General features: G+C 46.7%; 2 protein-coding genes across 3 annotated transcripts in view; one reads left to right on the forward strand and one right to left on the reverse strand.

Annotated features, from left to right (window-relative positions):
* LOC135034466 (myotubularin-related protein 9-like) overlaps positions 1-21,788 on the reverse strand; it is a 73,583-nt gene extending 51,795 nt beyond the window's left edge. For both annotated transcript variants that reach the window (XM_063954263.1, XM_063954262.1), the window contains exon 1: positions 21,703-21,788. The gene's annotated coding sequence lies outside the window, so the exon portion shown is untranslated. The remainder of the gene's footprint in view (positions 1-21,702) is intronic.
* On the forward strand, positions 12,015-22,265 carry FAM167B (family with sequence similarity 167 member B). The gene is made up of 2 exons (XM_063954266.1): positions 12,015-12,554; positions 21,719-22,265. The coding sequence occupies exons 1-2, from the start codon at positions 12,195-12,197 to the stop codon at positions 21,980-21,982; spliced, it is 624 nt and encodes a 207-aa protein (XP_063810336.1). The 5' UTR covers positions 12,015-12,194; the 3' UTR covers positions 21,983-22,265.
* The last annotated feature ends 464 nt before the right edge of the window (positions 22,266-22,729 follow it).

Raw genomic sequence — 22,729 nt, forward strand, 5'->3', positions numbered from 1 at the left:
GACATATGAAGGTGTGCTAGAGTGACACAAGGGGGATGATGACTGGAGTGACACAAGAGGGTGCTGGCTGGAGTGACACAAGAGGGTGCTGGCCGGAGTGACACTGGAGGGTGCTGGCTGGAGTGGCACACGGGGAAGCTGGCTGCAGTGGCACAGTAGGGTGCTGGCAGGAGTGACACACTGACACATGGGGGTGCTGGATGGAGTGACACAGGAGGGTGCTGGCTGGAGTGACATATGGGGGAGCTAAAGTGTATTATGTGGATCTGGCATTTTCAATTATTTCATGTTGGATCTGGCTTTAAAATGTATTTTATGTGGCTCTGGCTTTTTCAATGTATTTTATACCATGAGCATGACCTAGCAGGCACAAGGCCACAACCCATTTTTGCACACGTGCCTTCGGCTCAATGGGGGTCATTCCAAGTTGTTCGCTCGTTGCTGATTTTAGCTATGCTGCGATTTGTTGCTAATTGCGCATGCGCAAGGCACGCAGGGCGCATGCGCTTAGTTATTTAATTAAAAACTTAGCAGTTTTGCTGTGGATCCTGCGGCGCTTTTCAGTCGCACTGCTGATCGGTGAATGATTGACAGGAAAGGGGCGTTTCTGGGTGGTAACTGAGCGTTTTCCGGGAGTGTGCTAAAAAACGCAGGCGTGTCAGGGAAAAACGCGGGAGTGTCTGGAGAAACGGGGGAGTAGCTGGCCGAACGCAGGGCATGTTTGTGACGGCAAACCAGGAACTAAACGAACTGAGCTGATCGCAATCTGTGAGTAGGTCTGGAGCTACTCAGAAACTGCAAATAATTATTTATTAGCAGTTCTGCTAATCTTTCGTTCGCTATTCTGCTAAGCTAAGATACACTTACAGAGGCCCTCATTCCGAGTTGTTCGCTCGCAAGCTGCTTTTAGCAGCATTGCACACGCTAAGCCGCCGCCTACTGGGAGTGAATCTTATCTTAGCAAAATTGCGAACGAAAGATTAGCAGAATTGCGATTAGAAATTTCTAAGCAGTTTCTGAGTAGCTCGACACTTACTCTGCCAGTGCGATCAGTTCAGTCAGTTTCGTTCCTGGTTTGACGTTACAAACACACCCAGCGTTCGCCCAGACACTCCCCCGTTTCTCCAGCCACTCCCGCGTTTTTCCCAGAAACTGCAGCGTTTTTTTCACACACTCCCATAAAACGGCCAGTTTCCGCCCAGAAACACCCACTTCCTGTCAATCACACAACGATCACCAGAACGAAGAAAAAACCTTGTAATGCCGTGAGTAAAATACCAAACTTCTTAGCAAATTTACTTGGTGCAGTCGCAGTGCGAACATTGCGCATGCGCAGTTTGCGGAAAATCGCTGCGATGCGAAGAAAATTACAGAGCGAACAACTCGGAATGAGGGCCAGAGGGCGGCGGCCTAGCGTGTGCAATGCTGCTAAAAGCAGCTAGCGAGCAAACAACTCGGAATGAGGGCCTATGTCCGCTCTTTGACGTACCTAACAAGATTTTTTTACTCTTTGTCTCTGACTGGTTGGCCTCTCCTGCTATAGTGCATACTTTACTATGTGCATATATTTAATTTATAGAATAAAAACAAACTAGAAATTAATCAATTATTATCACGTATTCTCTTCTGATCTGTGCAACTTTTTTCAGTTAAGCTTTTCTTTACTTAAACAATGCCATTACACATCTTCACAAATTTAATATATGAGCTTTCAGTGTATTTTACATACAAGCAAGAACTACCCCGACAACAGCAAAGAAGAAAAAAAGAAAAAAGGTTCTCCCCCGCTCCTCCTCTTCTCCACCAAGGAGATCTCATCATACATTTTGCTTCCCCTGATTTCACATGCTATCCTTCATAGTACATGGATCTACAACAGGGGTGAGGAACCTTTTTTTCTACCAAGGGCCATTTGAATATTTATAAAATCCTTCGGGGGCCATACAAAAATTATCAACTTAAAAATTAGCCTGCCTCCAGTAGATATGCCCCCAGTAGTTATGCCCCAGTAGATATGCCCCCAGTCAGTAGTTATGCCCCCAGTAGATATGCCCCCAGTAAGTTGTTATGCCCCATTAGATATGCCCCCAGTCAGTGGTTATGCCCCATTAGATATGCCCAATGTAGTTATGCACCATTAGATATGCCCCCTAGTAGCGCCGCTTACACACACACACACACACACACACACACACACACACACACACACACACAATAAAAGGGGGGGGGGGGAAACAATACACACTAGCCCGGCTCCTGCTTCCGGACCGTTGCACTCTGCCTGGCTGCCCACTCCTCAGAACTATGAGAGAGACATCATGACATCTCTCCCATAGCACCGCACAGCCGCACACGCACACTGCCAGAGCCGGAGCTCGGAAGTGAGCTCTTGCCTCCGGCTGCTGCTGAGGCTAAGAAGCCGGGCACTCGCTAGTAACAAAATCTCAGCGGGCACCTGGCATCTCCCTCGGTTAGGTGAGTCTGGCCGGGCCGGATCAAGTGGCTTTGCGGGCCTTATATGGCCCGCGGGCCTGAAGTTCCCCACCCCTGATCTACAAAGACAAGAAAAATTCATACCCACTTTATTTTATTTTGTTATATTTTGTTAACCCCTTACAGATATATCCATATTATCCTCCTCTGGTTTCCCAAGCCTTGAGTATCTCCATCTATCCCATTTATCATTGAATTTACCCAGTGTTCCTAGATGCAAACATGAACCTCTAATGCCTGACCGTTTCATTAACCAGAGCCCTCCACTTAACAAGTTCTGGCGGATTATATGAAAACCAGCCACACGCTATAATAACTTTAGCTAATGTGGACAGGCTTATTATGTAACTATAAATTCCATAGGAATGTGTCTCCACCACACCAATTCAATATAAGCATATTTGAGGGTTTAACCCCGGCAATGATGGAGCTGTATGCAATATGTCCCTCCACATAAGATCCCAGAAAGAATAAACCAATGGGCAATCCCATAATAAGTGCCCAAATCCTAAATTTTCCATTTGGCATCTGGGACATAGTGAAGAATTGTCCCATATACCTGCACGTTGCATAGTCAATGGGGTGTGGTAAACCCTATGTAACACATACAAATGCAACTGTTGATACCTCACATATGCTGTAGCTATTTTTATTGAGCTCAAAACCTGTATCCATTGTTCATCTGGAATCCGGCCTATGTCCAACTTCAACTTCGCTTTTAAATGTTCCATTAACTCATGTGACAAACTCTCATTTAAGACAGCATACACAGCAGACATCCGACCCCTAGGTTTCAATTTGACCAATAGCGTTTTAATTGGAGAGGCCGATATTTCAGGTGTTTTTTGTAAAAACTGGGCTTGCACAGCATGGCGTACCTGCAAGTACCGGAAAACTGCATTCCTTGGTACATTAAATTCATTCTGCAGTTGTTGAAATGTTTTAAAGATGCCTTCTTTATATAATTGTCCCACCGTGCATTTCCCCTTAATGACCATATGTTGTCACATACATACAATTTTCACTTCACCTACCAAATTTTAAGGTAAAATTGTTTGGATATGGTGCAGAACCTCTGGGACTAATTAGGCACGTTGAAGTATTTAATTATTTTTAATTGGCCAATAGCGACATGTCATTTTTGGGGTGAAAAAGTACAAAGTGATTAAAATTAGGGTTCAAGGTATGGGACAGGTATATTGGGGTGCTTTATGAGTGGGACAGGTGTTTTTAGGCTTGCAGGTGGGAGTAATTGGTCTTTTTCCAATTTTTTTTAAAAGACCCCTAAAATGACCCAAAAATATATATACCCATTTTCATGTACCCCATATTTAATGAGAGTGTTTATTTTGCACACAAAAAAATTGCTTTCTAAAAATGTTTTGCATTTAAAAAAAAATGCATATAACAGCTTTTTCACACAATTTAAGTCCCCAAAAACTGTTTAATGTGATCTCTAATACACAGTGCTGAAAGTAGGGTGGTACAGGGTTGTACGGAGTACCATTAAGAAATATGGTGGTGGTGCTCAGTACAACCAGCCCACAGCTGGGGCATAATTTATAAGGGGCATTTTTTGTGTGTGGGACATAAAATGGTGTGCGGTTTAATATGTAAGGCAGGGTTGGCCAGACATTTGGAGCCGGTGATCTACTTTGAAAGCTGAAAAGCTTTTGTGATCTACCTAGGAGGGATAGTTGGGGGCATATGCCCCCACAGTGCCAGATACACATATGCCCCCACAGTGCCAGATATGCCCCCACAGTGCTAAATATGCCCCCACAGTGCCAAGTGCCCACAGTGCCAGACATGCCCGCACAGTGCCAGTCATGCCCCCACAGTGCCATGTGCCCACACTAACATCAATACTTACTCTAGCTGGCTGTCTCCCCACTAGCTGGCTGTCTCCCCGCTGGCTGGCTGGATCCCCGCTGTCATGTGCCTGCTCCCGCCGCTGCTGCTGCTCCTCACATCGCATTCCCAATTGTGCATTGTGCAGGTGCGCGGCTGACTTCATGACATCACCCGAACGCTGGCAGAGGCGGCAAGTCACACTTGGATCGTGATCTATCGGTAGATCGCGATCGACGTTTTGCCGCCTCTGATGTAAGGCATTACAGTGTGTGGCATAATCATGTTTAATGGGCATTACGGTGTGTGGCATAATGTGTAATGGGTGTTAGGGTGTCTGGCACAATGTGTAATGGGCATTACGGTGTGTGGCATAATGTGTAATAAGCATTATGGTGTGTGTCATAATGTGTAATGGGCATTACGGTGTTTGGCATAATGTGTAAGGGGCATTACGGTGTGTGGCATAATGTGGCCATGCCTCTATTGTCATGTAGCCACTCCCTTAGTTGTGTGTGACCACACCCCTCATGGCACGTGACCATGGCCATTTTTACTATCAGTACCACTAAGAAAAAATTTCTACTTGCACCACTGCTAATACACTTCTCTTCTGTTATCCTTTGCTAGTTTAGCATTTTTTGAGGTACAGGCTAATCTCCCCATTTTCACTGCAAGAATTTTCATGTGAAACCCATTTGGAATTGAATAGGTCGAAAAACGGGAGTGCACATACCAGTGAAAAGCCATTTTCGCAGCAATTTTCTCCCCCCCCCCCCAGTGTGAAAAAGAAAATAATATGTTTACCTAAACTAAATATTTATCAACCCTTTCTCTAACGTCCTTGAGGATGCTGGGACTCCGTAAGGACCATGGGGGATAGACGGGCTCCACAGGAGATAGGGCACTTTAAGAAAGCTTTGGACTCTGGGTGTGCACTGGCTCCTCCCTCTATGCCCCTCCTCCAGACCTCAGTTTTACACTGTGCCCAGAGCAAGATGGGTGCACTGCAGAGAGCTCTCCTGAGTTCTCTGCCTAGAAGCATTTTTGTTTGGATTTTTCTCTCTCTACCTTTTACTACTTTTTCACAGGGAGCACTGCTGGCAACAGGCTCCCTGCATCGAGGGACTGAGGAGAGAGGAGCAGACCTTCTTGTCAAAGATAGGCTCTGCTTCCTCGGCTACTGGACACCATTAGCTCCAGAGGGGGTGAATGCAGGTTCTTACTGGGCGTCCACCCCCGGAGCCGCGCCGCCGTTCTCCACACAGAGCTAGAAGTACAGAAGACAGAAGTCGTCAGGCGGCAGAAGCCTTCAGCTTCACTGAGGTAACGCACAGCACTGCAGCTGTGCGTCATTGCTCCCATACACCTCACATACTCCGGTCACTGTAAGGGTGCAGGGCGCAGGGGGGGGCGCCCTGGGCAGCAATATAAACCTCTGCATGGCAAAAAGACTATATGTACAGGTGGGCTCTGTACATGTATATAAAAGAGCCCCCGCCATATTTTACTAAGTTTGAGCGGCACAGAAGCCCGCCGCCGAGGGGGCGGGGCTTCTCCCTCAGCACTCACCAGCGCCATTTTCTCTCCACAGCACTGCTGAGAGGAAGCTCCCCGGACTCTCCCCTGCTTGCACACGGTGAAAGGGTGCTTAAAAGAGAGGGGGGGGGGGGGCACATAATTGGCGGTTTACATATTATACAGCGCTGCTGGGGAAAAACATTTTGTGTTGGTCTCCAGGGTTATTGCGCTGGGGTGTGTGCTGGCATACTCTCTCTCTGTCTCTCCAAAGGGCCTTGACAGGGATACTGTCTTCAGGAAAGGGGTTCCGTGTGTGTGTGTGTGTGTGTGTGTGTGTGTGTGTGTGTGTGTGTGTGTGTGTGTGTGTGAAGTGTGTCGGTACGCGTGTGTCGACATGTTTGACGAGGAAGGCTCGCTTAATGTGGAGGGGGAGTGCTTGAATGTCAGGTCGCCGTCGGCAACGCCGACACCGGAATGGGTGGATATGCTGAATGTCTTGAATGCAAATGTCAATCTATTGCATAAAAGATTAGACAAGGCAGAAGCTAGGGATCAGTCAGGTAGCCAGTCCATGCCTGTCCCTGGGGCGCCAGGTCCTTCGGGGTCTCAGAAGCGCACCATATCCCAGATCGCTGACACAGATACCGACACAGATACTGACTCTAGTGTCGACTATGAAGATGCAAAATTACAGCCAAAGGTGGCTAAGGGTATACGGTACATGATTATTGCCATTAAAGAGGTTTTGCATATTACTGAGGAACCCCCTGTCCCTGACACGAGGGTACACATGTATAAAGGGAAAAGGCCTGAAGTCACTTTTCCATCCTCATTTAAATTAAGTGACTTGTGCGAAAAGGCTTGGGAATCTCCGGATAGGAGACCACAAGTTCCCAAAAGGATTCTCATGGCGTATCCTTTTCCACAAACTGATACGATACGCTGGGAATCTTCGCCAAAAGTTGACAAGGCGCTGACACGTTTGTCCAAAAAGGTGGCACTGCCTTCTCAGGATACGGCTTCCCTCAAGGAACCTGCTGATCGCAGGCAGGAAATTACCTTAAAGCACATTTACAATCATTCCGGTACTATTGCTCGACCGGCTATGGCGTCGGCCTGGGTTTGTAGTGCGGTTGTGGCATGGGCAGATTCCTTATCTACGGAAATTTACACCTTAGATAGGGACGCCATTCAAATGACCATAGAGCATATCAGAGATGCTGCCTTGTATATGAGGGATGCTCAGAGAGACATTTGTTAAGCTTCAGAATAAATGCTATGTCTATTTCTGCTAGGCGGCTCTTGTGGACCCGACAGTGGACGGGAGATGCCGATTCAAAGAGGCATATGGAGTCCTTGCCTTACAAAGGGGTGGAGTTGTTTGGAGACGGCCTCTCGGATCTTGTCTCTACGGCTACGGCTGGTAAGTCAAATTTCTTACCTTATGTCCCCCCGCAGCATACAAAAAAGGCACCTCATTATCAAATGCAGTCCTTTCGTTCCAATAAAAACAAGAAGGTACGTGGATCATCCTTTGTTGCCAGAGGGAAAGGCAGGGGAAAAAAGCTGCACACAGCTAGTTCCCAAGAGCAGAAGTCCTCCCCTGCGTCTGCAAAGTCCACTGCATGACGCTGGGGCTTTCCGAGGGGAGGCAGATCTGGTGGGGGCTCGTCTTCGGTTTTTCAGCCACATCTGGGTTCACTCACAGGTGGATCCCTGGGCATTAGAGATTGTTTCTCAGGGATACAGGCTGGAATTCGAAGACTTGCCTCCTCGCCGATTTTTCAAATCGGCTCTGCCGGCTTCCCCGTCAGAGAGGGAGCTAGTGTTGGCAGCAATCCAAAAATTGTATATTCAACAGGTGATTGTCACAGTTCCTCATCTCCAGCAAGGAGAGGGATATTACTCAACCCTGTTTGTGGTCCCGAAACCGGACGGTTCGTCAGATCCATTTTAAACCTGAAATCTCTGAACCTGTACTTGAAGAGGTTCAAGTTCAAAATGGAATCACTCAGGGCGGTCATCGCCAGCCTGGAGGGGGGGGATTGGATGGTGTCCCTGGACATAAAGGATGCTTACATTCATGTTCCGATATTCCCCCCGCATCAGGCGTTCCTGAGATTTGCAGTGCAGGACTGTCACTACCAATTTCTGACGTTGCCGTTTGGGCTTTCCACGGCCCCGAGAATTTTCACCAAGGTAATGGCGGAAATGATGGTGCTCCTGCGCGGGCAGGGGGTCACAATTATCCCATACTTGGACGATCTCCTCATAAAGGCGAGATCTCGGGAGAGGTTGCTGGACAGCGTGTCTCTGTCCATGAAGACGTTGCAGATACATCGCTGGATTCTCAATATACCGAAGTCCCAGCTAGTCCCTACAACGCGTCTGACCTTTTTGGGGCTGATTTTAGACACAGACCAGAAAAAGGTTTTTCTTCCGATCGAAAAGGTTCAGGAACTCATAGCCATGGTCAGGAACCTATTAAAACCAAAAAAGGTTTCAGTGCATCATTGCACGCGGGTCCTGGGGAAGATGGTGGCTTCCTACGAGGCCATCCCTTTCGGCAGGTTCCATGCGAGGACTTTTCAATGGGACCTCTTGGACAAGTGGTCCGGGTCCCATTTACAAATGCATCAAAGGATCACCCTGTCTCCCAGGACCAGGGTATCTCTCCTGTGGTGGCTGAACAGTGCTCACCTACTAGAAGGTCGCAGGTTCGGCATTCAGGACTGGGTCCTGGTGACCACGGACGCAAGCCTCCGAGGCTGGGGAGCAGTGACACTGGGAAGAAATTTCCAAGGTCTCTGGTCAAGCCTAGAGTCTTGTCTCCACATCAACGTCCTGGAGTTGAGGGCCATATACAACGCCCTGCGTCAAGCGGAGGAATTGCTTCGGAGAAAACCGGTTCTGATTCAGTCAGACAATGTCACGGCAGTGGCTCATATAAACCGCCAAGGCGGAACAAGGAGCAGAATGGCCATGGCAGAAGCGACCAGGATTCTATGCTGGGCGGAAGGCCATGTAAGCGCGCTGTCAGCGGTGTTCATCCCGGGGGGGTGGACAACTGGGAGGCGAACTTCATCAGCAGGCACGACCTGCATCCAGGAGAGTGGGGACTTCATCAAGAAGTCTTCGCACAGATCACGGATCGTTGGGGACTGCCTCAAATCGACATGATGGCATCCCGTCTCATCAAAAAGCTAAAGCGGTATTGCGCCAGGTCAAGGGACCCTCAGGCGGTAGCGGTAGACGCTCTGGTGACACCTTGGGTGTTCAGATCGGTCTATGTGTTTCCTCCTCTTCCTCTCATACCCAAGGTGTTGAGAATAATACGAAGAAGCAGGGTCAGAACAATACTCATTGTTCCGGATTGGCCACGGAGGACTTGGTATCCGGAGCTACAAGAGTTGCTCGCAGGGGATCCGTGGCCTCTTCCTCTAAGGCAGGACCTGCGGCGGCAGGGGCCCTGTCTGTTCCAAGACTTACCGCGGCTGCGTTTGACGGCATGGCGGTTGAACGCCGGATCCTAGCCGAAAAAGGGATTCCGGAGGAAGTCATTCCTACCCTGATCAAGGCTAGGAAAGACGTGACTTTAAAACATTATCACCGTATATGGCGGAAATATGTTTCTTGGTGTGAGGCCAGAGCTGCTTCTACGGAGGAGTTCCATTTGGGCCGTCTACTTCACTTCCTTCAAACAGGAGTGACTTTGGGCCTAAAATTAGGGTCCATAAAGGTCCAGATTTCGGCCTTATCCATTTTCTTTCAAAGAGAATTGGCCTCTATTCCTGAAGTACAGACCTTTGTGAAGGGAGTGCTGCATATTCAGGTGCAGCTCCGGTGGCGCCTTGGGATCTTAACGTGGTGTTACGTTTCCTCAAGTCACCCTGGTTTGAACCACTCAAAACTGTGGAGTTGAAATACCTCACGTGGAAAGTGGTCATGCTGTTGGCATTAGCTTCGGCACGACGTGTTTACGAATTGGCGGCTTTATCACATAAAAGCCCATACTTGGTTTTTCACGTGGATAGGACAGAGTTGAGGACTCGCCCTCACTTTCTGCCAAAAGTGGTCTCATCTTTTCATGTGAACCAACCTATTGTCGTGCCTGTGGCTACACGGGACTTGGAGGATTCCAAGTCCCTGGATGTAGTCAGGGCTTTGAAGATTTATGTGACCAGAACGACTAGAATCAGGAAGACTGAAGCTTTGTTCGTTCTGTATGCGGCCAACAAGGTTGGCGCTCCTGCTTCAAAGCAGACTATTGCTCGCTGGATCTGTAACACGATTCAGCAGGCGCATTCTACGGCAGGATTGCCGTTACCGAAATCGGTTAAGGCCCACTCCACTAGGAAAGTGGGCTCTTCTTGGGCGGCTGCCCGAGGGGTCTCGGCATTACAGTTGTGCCGAGCAGCTAATTGGTCGGGGACAAACACCTTTGCAAAGTTCTATAAGTTTGATACCCTGGCTGAGGAGGACCTCCTGTTTGTTCAATCGGTGCTGCAGAGTCATCCGCACTCTCCCGCCCGTTTGGGAGCTTTGGTATAATCCCCATGGTCCTTACGGAGTCCCAGCATCCTCAAGGACGTTAGAGAAAATAAGATTTTACTTACCGGTAAATCTATTTCTCGTAGTCCGTAGAGGATGCTGGGCGCCCGTCCCAAGTGCGGACTTCTTCTGCAAGACTTGTATATAGTTATTGCTTACATAAGGGTTATGTTATAGTTTTTCGGTGGAACCGTGGCTATGTTGTTGTTCATACTGTTAACTGGGTAAGTTTATCACAAGTTATACGGTGTGATTGGTGTGGCTGGTATGGATCTCGCCCTTAGATTTACAAAAATCCTTCCTCGTACTGTCCATCTCCTCTGAGCACAGTTTCCCTAACTGAGGTCTGGAGGAGGGGCATAGAGGGAGGAGCCAGTGCACCCCCAGAGTCCAAAGCTTTCTTAAAGTGCCCTATCTCCTGCGGAGCCCGTCTATCCCCCATGGTCCTTACGGAGTCCCAGCATCCTCTATGGACTACGAGAAATAGATTTACCGGTAAGTAAAATCTTATTTTCACTGACACCTGGCTATTATCAACCCTTTCACTGACACCTGACTAGCAGTATATGCTCACAGGTTTACTACGCCTGCCCGGCTGTCGGGATCCCGGCACCCAGCATACCGGCGCCGGGATCCTGACTGCCGGAATGCCGGCAGTGGGGCGAGCGCAAAAGAGCCCCTTGCGGACTCGCCACGCTGCAGGCACAGTGGGGCACGCTATTTATTCTCCCTCCAGGGGTGTCGTGGACAACCCAAGAGGGAAAATAGTCATCGGCATCCTGGCGGTCGGGATCCTGAGAGCTAGGATATCGAGTGCCACCCATATGCTCACCATGGACACTGCTGGATATTGATATTACTTGATGTCCCTCTGATGTACTTTCACTCATTTTCTGTGGATGGATATCATCTAGAGATGGCAAGATAAGGGATATAGTAACAATATATTCAGGTAGATTATAATTTTACATGTGGTCCTAAAAGTGTTGTGCATTTCTGTATATACCTACTGTGACCATTATGGTAATCCTGTTTACATCTGTCGTGACTGTAGCCACAATCGGTGGAGTGTGTACGGTGGTACAATCATTTTCTTGCTATAGTTTTGGCAGGAGGAGATAGAACGTCACAAGAGAAATTGTATAGGTGTGTATGCGCATATTGGCTATAGTTTGGGGACATTCGATTGTCAGTAGGGTTGATCAAATGCTCGAATGAAAAGCTTAATTGTATAGGTGTGAACCCAGCTTAACAGTTTAAATAGAGGTTGGACAGTGAGGTTTAAAGAGTCAACATTACAATGAGTCCCAGGGTTATGTCAGCTCAGATCCTGCTAGTCCTGTACTCATGTTCTGTTCTGCAGCATTTATCCAGCTCCTTCCCTTCCCTTTCCTGCACAATGTCCCATACTAATGCGTACAAGGGAGTAAGGGCATCCTTAAATAGATCATAGTTATGAGTGTGTTAATGACCTTTCCTCTGCATATTGGCGCTCAGGAGATTCTGTTATTGTTCTCTAGAACACTGGATGAACCAATCTTGTGGGTGCAGTTTCCTGCAGAAATGGGTGGATCCTGCAGTCATAATAATAAAACCTAGGACTTATCAAAGGGAGAGCTCAGAAACGTGAAGCCAAGCGGCATTAAGTAGCTGCACACCATCCCATGGTCCTTATCTACATTCATTTTGTGGGAATTGTCCTACCTTCTCACCTGTTGCATGGCTTGTGATCTGCTTTCAGGAGTTCTTTCCATAAATAGAAATTCTCTGTGAAGCACATGTTCCTCTGCTGTGGTGTCTATGCCTCATCTTTGGTGCAGTTTTATTTCTTACTGTGTTACCTTTGCTCACTAATGTCTTTCAGTCCAGTGATATTCAGTGAGTTGGGTGAGGAGGAGGAGGGTGATGCAGCTTCTGATTTAGATTCTGTTAAAGCCCTGACAGCAAGACTGAAGCTGCAGACTCGCCGTCCATCCTATCAGGAGTGGACACAGAGAGTACAGGCACGTCCATGGGTGAGAAATCGAGGAGTTATCCAAGAAAGACAAACTTCCAGTCAAGAGGAAGACACCCCCAAAAACAGTGTATGTGGATTCAGCTCCATAGATGAAGCTTTGGAATGGCTTAGGCAAGAACTGGTAAGTTATCAAAGCTTTTGTGTGTGTGCGTGTGTGTGTGTGCGTGTGTGTGTGTGTGCGTGTGTGTGTGTGTAAATGTCTATCAACTTCAATATAATAATATATGTAGTTCATTCTTTGAAAATGGAATTTGTCTATTCAATGTATTTATCACAACCTGTCTTATATCATCTATGTGTAATGAAAGAGTGAGCTTACTGTATATGACCAAAGCTATTTTGTATGTTCTACATGTGCATTATTAATTTATCATGTATGTCAGGGTTTCCCAGACTCAGTCCTCAAGGCACCCCAACAGTCCAGGTTTTAAGGATATCTATGCTTCTGTATACATGGTATAATCAAATTGACTGAGGTACTGAGGTACTAATTAAATCATCTGTGCTTAAGCATAGATATCCTCAAAACCTTGACTGTTTAGGAACCATGAGGACTGAGTTTTGGAACCTCTGCTGTATGTGTATCTGTAATTAGTTATCTCCAGGAACAGTCTCCATCCCTAAATATTAGCTTTATTTGGAATGCCTTGAGGTAGATATTAAGGGGTAAATTTACTAAGATGGGAGTTCTGTTTAAGGTGGGACGTTGCCCATAGCAACCAACCACATTCCAGGTATTATCTTCTAGAAGGTGCTAGATAAATGAGAAGTAGAATCTGATTGGTTGCTATGGGCAACATCCCATCTTAAATAGAACTCCCATCATAGTAAATTTACCCCTGAGTCAGGAGCACACACAAAAAAGTATTAAAGCTAATTTGTAATGCAGCTAATGGCTATGTGACTGTGTTTTTCATTAGGTTTGGTATGAGTTGTCATGTCAACACTGGTGCTGACGTCAAAACGTTGATAGCGACATGTAAACAGGGGACTGGTGCATCATATTTAAAGTTATATTGCCAACATTGTTAAAATACTTTAACATTAGTGGCATGTTGACATGATGCTGTTAACATTTTAACTGTTGACTGCATTGGTGTCACAATGTAGCTACATCCTTTACATCAGTATTAGGCATTCAGCTTCCTTACAATACAGCCTTACATCTTTGTTGTTCTGGTCCTGTGAATACCTGAAGGGATCCGACCTTGCAAAGCCTCAAACGGGCATTGATAACCCACCTATTCATCAAATCATACCCTTCTGATGCATAACCTAGTCCTGAGCTGCTTCTCCATCCCCCTGCCTCATGCCTTGACAATCTTTGCTTTGCTTACATTATGCCATCAGGCTACCTTGCTTGCACTTCATGTCATCTGTCGCCCCTTCCCACTAGATTATTAGCTCTTCAGAGCAGGGCCCTCTTTCCTCTTGTCATCAAAGCCCTCTTCTCAACACATTTCACTCACAGCTCTCTCCTACTCAGCGACCATCTTTACCCGCTTTTTCTCCTGCTGATAAAGGCTCATCTCTATCTATAGCCGCCAGCCCCTAGTAGTACGGTGATTACTCCCTCACTACTGACATCTAAGCTATATTATGTATTGAGAATTGTGGTGCTCTTTGTTACCTGTACTCTATTTTTGTTATTTTCTGTAATGCTAAGTTTTGTCTCCCTGTACTGCCCTTTGTACGGCGCTGCGAAACACTTGTGGCGCGGCCGCCTTATAAATAAAATATAATAATAATAATAACTGAAATATGCACAGCTGCTTCATTTCTGCCTTATATTCACACTAGTTACCAGCCCGTCAAAATGACGTAACAACATAACAGTAATGTCAGCGCCAGCGGTTGTGCACACCCGAATGGAGCAACACTTCAATTGCTTCATCAGGCACCATCTAGTTGCGACCGGTGGACAAAGCACTTGAATTCCCCCCATAGAGGTGTCTTTTGTTACAGTATATAGAATGCATTACTATGTAATTTTCCTGGCATTTATTTTCTGTAAACCAGACTTTCCCAAACTTTCTCAACTCAGTAAAAAATTGTTAAGTAAATTGTATTTACATGTTTGGCTAAATGTAATATCCTGAGAGTTGCCGGAGGTGCAGAACTGTGAGGAGTCTGCCTGTTTTTTTTAACGTACCAATCATTCACAAGGCAAAACAAGGCTAGCTATCTTTTGGTTCAGTTATGCAATTGCACTTCTGTTTGTTCTTGTTTTTTCTCTTTGGTAGCCACTATCACTAGTTTGCTTATAACATTGACCATAAATCACAAAAAGCAATAAGCTGCCATATTGAGAAACAAACAGTTCTCTTCAATCAGACAGTTCAGCTAAGGCAGAATATTGTTACTTTTTTAGCATAGAGATAGTTCAGACATGGGGGGTCATTCCGAGTTGTTCGCTCGGTAAAAATCTTCGCATCGCAGCGATTTTCCGCTTAATGCGCATGCGCAATGTCCGCACTGCGACTGCGCCAAGTAAATTTGCTATGCAGTTAGGAATTTTACTCACGGCTTTTTCATCGTTCTGGCGATCGTAATGTGATTGACAGGAAATCGGTGTTACTGGGCGGAAACAGGCCGTTTTATGGGCGTGTGGGAAAAAACGCTACCGTTTCCGGAAAAAACGCAGGAGTGGCCGGAGAAACGAAGGAGTGTCTGGCCGAACGCTGGGTGTGTTTGTGACGTCAAACCAGGAACGACAAGCACTGAAATGATCGCAGATGCCGAGTAAGTCTGGAGCTACTCAGAAACTGCTACGAGGTGTGTAATCGCAATATTGCGAATACATTGTTCGCAATTTTAAGATGCTAAGATTCACTCCCAGTAGGCGGCGGCTTAGCATGAGCAAATCTGCTAAAATCCGCTTGCGAGCGAACAACTCGGAATGACCCCCATAGTGGACACTGTAAGTGTAGCAATCCTATAGATTTAAATGATAATGGCAATAGTTCTTAATTATACGCCTGGCAAGGCAGTTTCATATGAATATGCTAATTCAGATACAGATCCCACCGCTTCCAAACATCCACACAAGTATTGCTCCCGAATGCTTGTGCTTACCGATTTTGTAGTCTATTTGAGGGTCCATATTAGTGGAGATGTAGTCTTTTTCCTGCAGGTGGGCGGTCTGACCAGTGTACACACTTTTAGTTTTAACTAACCTACATATAACTATTTCAAAGTGCTGTTCACTTACATTGAAAGCTTTGGTGGAATTGTCGGGATATCCCTCTCTAGACAACAGTGGTAGGGGTTGGGGTGCGAACTGTAAGCACATTGGCCTAGGGAGACCAGAACCCTTGATCAGTCTGTTCAGAATTGGCACCTTTCAGAATTCTTTTCAATTAACCACTTAACTGACGATGTTTACTTTCAAACCTCTTCATAATATTGTTTTGTTACTTTTTTTTACATTTTATACAGTCTAAAAAGTATTCTTTTAAATATTACATTATGCACATCTGCAGAATGAATCTCCTTGTCAAAAACTGGGTGACACAGTGGGGCGGCACAGTCGCATGTGATCTAACCATGCCAGTTAAGTGGTTAATTTTCTTTAGCCAGTGGTGGACCCATCTCTCCAAACTCACTTCCCCCATTGCGGTGCTCCTGTCCTTGGCAGCCTGGGGTCCTTGCCGCAGGTCCTCTCAGCCGGGGTCGACTAGCGCACTGCCTGCAGCTTTCCTCTGTGACCAGCACCGCTCCTCCGCTTCTTCACCGCCAGATGCAGATCTTCCTCGCAGTCCTGGCCTCTTGGCTGCCCTTAGGGTTTGACGCCGCTCCCGCTTTTCTCCGTCCTCTAGGCGCAGTCAGGCAAATTCCCGGGCAGCTATAGTCCTTACAGTGGTCTTCCATGGTAGCTGGTCCTCTCGGTGCTGTCAGCATCGGTGGTTGTTGTCCCCTTGGCTGGGTAGTGCGGCTTCCTGGACAGGGTGGCAAGTAGACTCCAGTGGGTGCACTAGTTCCTCCGGCCCTGGTACGTGGCTCCACACTGCGGCGGCTGGGCATCACTGCTTTCCAGCGGGGCACTACATAGCTGGACTCCCAGGTAGACTCCGTACCATTCGTCCGGGCTCTCCTTCCTCATGCTGCAGTCCTCCTATATAGAGATCAGCTCCCCAGGGCCAGCCCCGTTCTGCCTTATTACTGGCTCCCGTGGCCTCAGCAACAGTCCTCCCCCTGGCCAGTCTGCCCTGCGACCCAGGGATCCAATAGTCTGATGGGGATTTTCCCGGACCAGGGCTGTTGCTGGCCAGAGGGGGACACAAGCTTCTTAGCGGGGCCAGACTCCCTGTCCCAAGCTGACAGGGTCATCTATAGCACTGTCCCTACACAGGGCTGTGTAGGGACAGTGCTACAGTTTTCTAAAAAAGAAATAACTACACAGGGGGTCCCCAATTTGATAAAAACTTCAGGGTATTACACTTCCTTGCTATATTATTTGCATCAGGTAACCCTTTGCTCAAATGCAAAGATATTCCCTCCAAATATTATTATTATTATTTTTTATATATACAGGTCATTAATTTACTCCCATATTCAATATTTCCATCTTCCAGTTTTAGAGTGCAAATTACCACTTTTATTTACATTGTCCTTATATTTTCATACTTCTTAACTTCTGAATGATAATAGAAACCTACTATAGCAACAAGGCCTCAGACAAACAAAAATATTCTAAACTAGTCTTACAGACATGTCGTTCGCCAGCTTACTAGCTTCTGGCCCCCAATTTATTTCCCCTGTATCTCTCCTTTCTCTTTTATCCAGACCTGGGCAATGTACGGCCCCGCGGGCCACATACGGCCCTTTGGCAATCCCTGTCCGGCCCCAGTATTTATTCCAGTCACACGGCCCCCCTCCCCCCCCCCCCCACTTAATCTCACACACACGGCACCCGCGGCTCTCCGCCCACAGGCTCCCTGCACCACACACTGTGCTGTATCGCTAGGTCACAAAGACCCTGCGATGCAGCTTAACAATTGAGGCCCAGTGACTGCCCGTGAGTCGCAAGCTACAGAGCCGCAGTTCACGGGTAGTCACTGCCGGCGGTCCAGGCCCCCTGGGTCCCTAGCAACCAGCACCTGATGACGTGTACGCTGCGGGAAACGGCTTTGCCCTGTCACTTCCTGCTTAAACTTCAGGGTGCTTTAGAGATCCCGTCAGACCAGCATCCAGGGTGAGTCTTGCAGCAATTGGACAGCAATCCAGTTGCTTATCTTATATTTACAGAATATTCTTAAACTTCTGATTACCAGTAGCATCTTATCAAAATATATAATTTGGTGCTTTTTATAATGGGAGAAAATTAATATTGAGCATAATTAAGTACAAGTTATCATTGGTTCGGCCCTCCAACACAGTTCAGAATTTTCATGTGGCCCCCCTATAGAAATTAATTGCCCACCCCTGCTTTTATCTCTTCTCTCCAAATCCTCCCTCCCTGTCTTTCTCTCTCCCTCCAACTCGCCCTTCTTATATGAGATGTTGAAAAAAAAAATCAAAATCACTGCAAGAGCTGTAGTGCATGGTGGGGATGAAGATGTGTAAAGGCCCGTACACACTGGTCGATATATCGGCCGTTCTCTTGAACGGCCGCTATATCGCGGGACCGTCGGCCAGTGTGTACAGCCGATACGTCTGTGAACCCCGTCGTTCACAGACTTATCGCGCCGGCCGTGCAGCACAGCTGACGGCCAATATATCTACCAATATATTGGCGCGTCGCTGTGTGTGTACGGGGCGGTTGGCCGACCGCCTGTACACATGCTGCGGCGGCCGGCGGTGATTGACAGCTAAACTGGGCGGGCGTGTGTAGACGCCGCCCAGTTCATGACTTCAGTCCCCGACGGATCGGGCAGTGTGTATGCTGAACACACTGCCCGATCCGTCCATAGATATATCTGCAGATCAATTGATCTGCAGATATATCTACTAGTGTGTACCCACCTTAACAGTTGTGTCGTGCAGAACCCTGGGTGAAGTGGGAGCATGCACCAGTGTATCTGCACTGCTCTGTAGGGATGGCTATTGACCATTGCTGGTTTTGCATCAATGGATGGTGTATGCTGATGGTAAGTGGTTTTTCCATCAATGGCACGTATGCTGCACCATCTATTGAGGTGTCTGATTTTCGGAAAACATTAGTGGTGCTGGACCAATGGCCATGGGTTGCACATGTGCAGCACTCAGCCGTCAATGGCTACCAACGGTTTAAAACCATAACCCATCTATGGTAGAGCTGTTGATGGCCACCACTACTGCTCTGACTTACTTTGCAGAGCTCTGAGGCTTGTCAGGATGAGCACCTTGTGGCAGAAGGGAATGAGTGCTGGGTGATTTGGACCCTTCCTCGCCTTCCCTGCAGTGATCTTAGGTTTGTTAGGATGTGTGTCTGCTCAAGGAGTACCTGATACTGTGTCTGAAGTGAGAGTGGGACTGGGCTTCATGGAATAAGGGATGACAAAAGATGTGATGATCTGGGTAAAGCCTATGGGTAGCTGCCTCCCCTCTTTGCCAATGCCTCCAGTGGCTCCCTAACCCCTGCAGAATTCAGTTTAAACTACTTAACCCTCATTGTAATGGCCCCACCTATAAAGCTCTTCCACTTTCTCTACCTTCTACATCTCCAACATAATTTCTTTCTATACTCCTTCCCATCAGCTGGTGTCCACCACCTCTTGCTCAACTGATTACTATCTCTCACTCTCCTTTTTGAGACTTCTTCTGCGCTGCCCCTAATCTACGTTACATTCTCCCTCCCTTTATCAGACTGCCGATCAACTGCATTGCTTTAAACAGTTCCTCAAAATTCACCTATTTGCCCTACTATATCTCTGCCTGATCCGTTCTTTTCATCCACCATCCTTAAACACTTTGTATCTCCCCAATACCCCACTCCTTTCCTTTTCCTTTTAGAATGTAAGCTCTCATATGCAAGACCCGTCGTCCTCTTTTTCCATCCTCTCCCCTAAGGCTCACTTAATAGGCGGAACTAGCGAGCGGTGGGCCCATGTGCGACAAAATGCTTTGGGCCCCCCCAAACCACCCCCCCATTTCGCATCCAAGTCCACCCCTCACCCCTGGAGAGGATCTGGTGAGGGGGACCTGCTCAGGGCCAGGGAAATGGATACCTAGCAACAGTGCCGTAATTAGACATTTTAGCGCTGTGTGCAAGAAACGGCATCGGAGCCCCCCCACTCCATGTAAAACAGGGGCAGTGCGCGCAAAAAAAAATAGGGGCATGGCTTTTTGGGCAAGGGGTGTGGCCACAAAATAATACCAATTCATATAACGGTGCACAGTAGTCTCCATTATTCAAATTACGCCACACGGTAGCACCACTACACCAGGTAGAGCCCCTTTTACACCTTACAGCAGATAGATTCCCCTTTTTACACATTACGGCAGACAACGTCAACCTTTTACACATTACGGCAGACAGCGTCCCCTTTTTTACACATTACGGTAGACAGCGTCCCATTTTTACACATTACGGCAGACAGCGTCCCATTTTTACACAACACGGCAGACAGCGTCCCCTTTTTACACATTACGACAGACAGAGTCCCCTTTATTTACACATTACAGCAGACAGCGTCCCCTTTTTTACACATTACGGCAGACAGCGTCCCCCTTTTACACATTACGGCAGACAGCGTCCCCTTTTTTACACATTACGGCAGACAGCGTCCCCTTTTTTACACATTACGGCAGACAGCGTCCCCTTTTTTACACATTACGGCAGACAGAGTCCACTTTTTTACACATTACGGCAGACAGCATCCACTTTTTTACACATTACAGCAGACAGCATCCCCTTTTTACACATTACGGCAGACAGCGTCCCCTTTTTTACACATTACGGCAAACAGCGTCCCCTTTTTTACACATTACAGCAGACAGCGTCCCCCTTTTTTACACATTACGGCAGACTGCGTCCCCTTTTTTACACATTACGACAGATAGATAGATAGAATAGATTATACTTACTTTTTCTGCTGGCTCAGGCTCCTGGTGCAGCTTCTGGCAGATCCCGGGCAGGGGAGAAGAGGGAGGAGGGAGGGGGACTCGGGAGCCGCAGCAGCGCATTGTAATTGGTAGAGGCGCTGCTGCTGCTGTCCCTCTCCTTCACCATAGGCTGCCCTCCGCCGCTGTGAATGCTGGGAAGCGCATCCCAGCATTCACAGCGGCAGAGGGCAGCCTATGGTGAAGGAGAGGGCCAGCAACAGCAGCGCCTCCACCAATTACACAGTGCTGCTGCGACTCCCTCCTTCACCCCCCGTATTTGGTGCGCTCCTCTCCTCGGTGGCGGTGGCACACAGCGGTAGCCAGGCGGCACTGGCGGTAGTTCCGCCACTGCATAGATATACACTGTACATAACCATGCCAGCACATGTAATTTTTTTTTTTTTTTTTTACTTGGTGTACCCTGTTTTGCCTATTTACTCTGTACAGCACTGCATAAATTTGTGTCACTATAAATAAATACTAATAGATAATAAAAGTATGTTTGTACTGTTGGCATGGTCCTTGTTACCTGCGAGAAATACAGTAAGTGGTATTTATACAGCTAGAAATATTGCCTGTCTGCAAATTTTGTGGTTACATAAATGACATATTGGGGTAAAATTAAAAAAATTCCATATTATCCGATTTAAATCGATGTTGTATTTCAGGGGCTAAATTGCACATTTACTAACGCTTTTAAAAAATTGATATAAAAGAATAATCTTTTCGTACTGTAAATATGCGGTTTAGCCATGGAAATACAACATCAATTTAGATAATTTTTAAAATCTATTAAAATTGACCTTTAGTAAACTTACACGTTAGTGTTCAAACATCACCTGTGCTGAGAATATAGGGGGGTATTCAGACTCAGTTGTTAATTAGTGATTTTGCAAATGACCGTTTTTTTTCCCGCGACCCTTCACAATGCGATTGCATCCCGGCATGATGCGATCACATTTTGATTAACAGGTGGTGGGCGTTCGGGGGCGGCAATACGGCATTGGTGTGGAGTGGTGCAGGAAACGCAAGTGTGTCATAGCCGTTTTCGGGGGGGGGCCGGATGATGTTGTCTGTGTTTCCAGCAATGTGGAACATGGCGGTCCATAGCATGCGATTTTACACAGTAGCAGTTTTGCGATTTAAGCAAAACTGCTACCGAGTCTGAATAACCCCCCATAATCAGGCACTTTATGTAATCAGCCTTGTATAAAGTGGCATTGTAATCATGTTTTTAAGTGTACCTTCATTTTTCAACAGAGGGAGATGCAATCCTCGGACCACCTTCTAGCACGGAAGCTTATGCAGTTGCGATCTCGGATATCCCAGCTGAAAATAGAGCAGACTTGCGAGAGACACAAGGAGATGCTAGATGATGCTACTTATGACCTAGAGGACTGTGATGAGGACTCTGACCTGCTCTGCAACATTCCCCCACGAGCAGCCTTTTCTCTTTCAACTCCCCTTAAACACATTGGAGTTACTCGCATGAACATTAATTCACGAAGATTCTCCCTCTGCTAGGAATCACATCAGAATAGTCACTGACTGTCAAAAAAACCTCACATACACTACTTCATTTTAAGACTATATTAACGGAACTGCCTGCTAATAGTCTGTAATATACTGTATGCTTTCACATGCTGAAAGTGACCAGCTCAGTAGCTGTAGTCTGACTCTTCACTGTGGCTGATATAAACTCATCTCACTACCCCCCGCTGGCTAGTAAGGACAAAATTAGAAGTACTATAAAAAGTTATATTTGAAATTATTATATACAATAAAACATAATACAATTGTGCTGTTATATTTGCTACATATTTTTGTTATTTGGGGTCTATTTACCGTATTGGCTTGAACATTTTTAGTCAATATCATCATGATTATTACCAAGTTTTCCTTACTTTTCCCTGCAGGGAGAGTGGTAGCATTAACGCGCTGTCCCTGCGAAGTCTCTGCAGGCAGTCTTTTTGAAAATATTGTTCTGGCACATGCCCCATCTCTGCACTGAATATATATATATATATATATATAAAAAACCATCCATACAAGAACGGCACTGGAGGCGTTGAAAGAATGCAAAAACCTGTATTTAGGGCCCTATATACAGGTTTTAGCATTCTTTCAATGCCTCCAGTGCCGTTCTTGTATGGATGATTATTGCTTTGCTTATGAGTCATAAGCACGAGTCGGGCTGGGAGGGCCTAATCTATTTGAACTGAGTGCCGGCTGCTGTGGATGCTATATATATATATATATATATATATATAT

The sequence above is a fragment of the Pseudophryne corroboree genome, chromosome 2 (genome assembly GCF_028390025.1).
Source record: "Pseudophryne corroboree isolate aPseCor3 chromosome 2, aPseCor3.hap2, whole genome shotgun sequence".
NCBI classification, from domain to species: Eukaryota; Metazoa; Chordata; class Amphibia; order Anura; family Myobatrachidae; genus Pseudophryne; species Pseudophryne corroboree.

What these genes read in the sequence shown, in the direction of transcription:
- FAM167B (XM_063954266.1), top strand. Translation starts at nt 12,195, where the DNA reads ATGTTCCTCTGCTGTGGTGTCTATGCCTCATCTTTGGTGCAGTTTTAT. An exon ending in AATGGCTTAGGCAAGAACTG is followed by an intron (nt 12,555 to 21,718) that starts GTAAGTTATCAA and finishes ATTTTTCAACAG; the next exon opens with AGGGAGATGCAATCCTCGGA.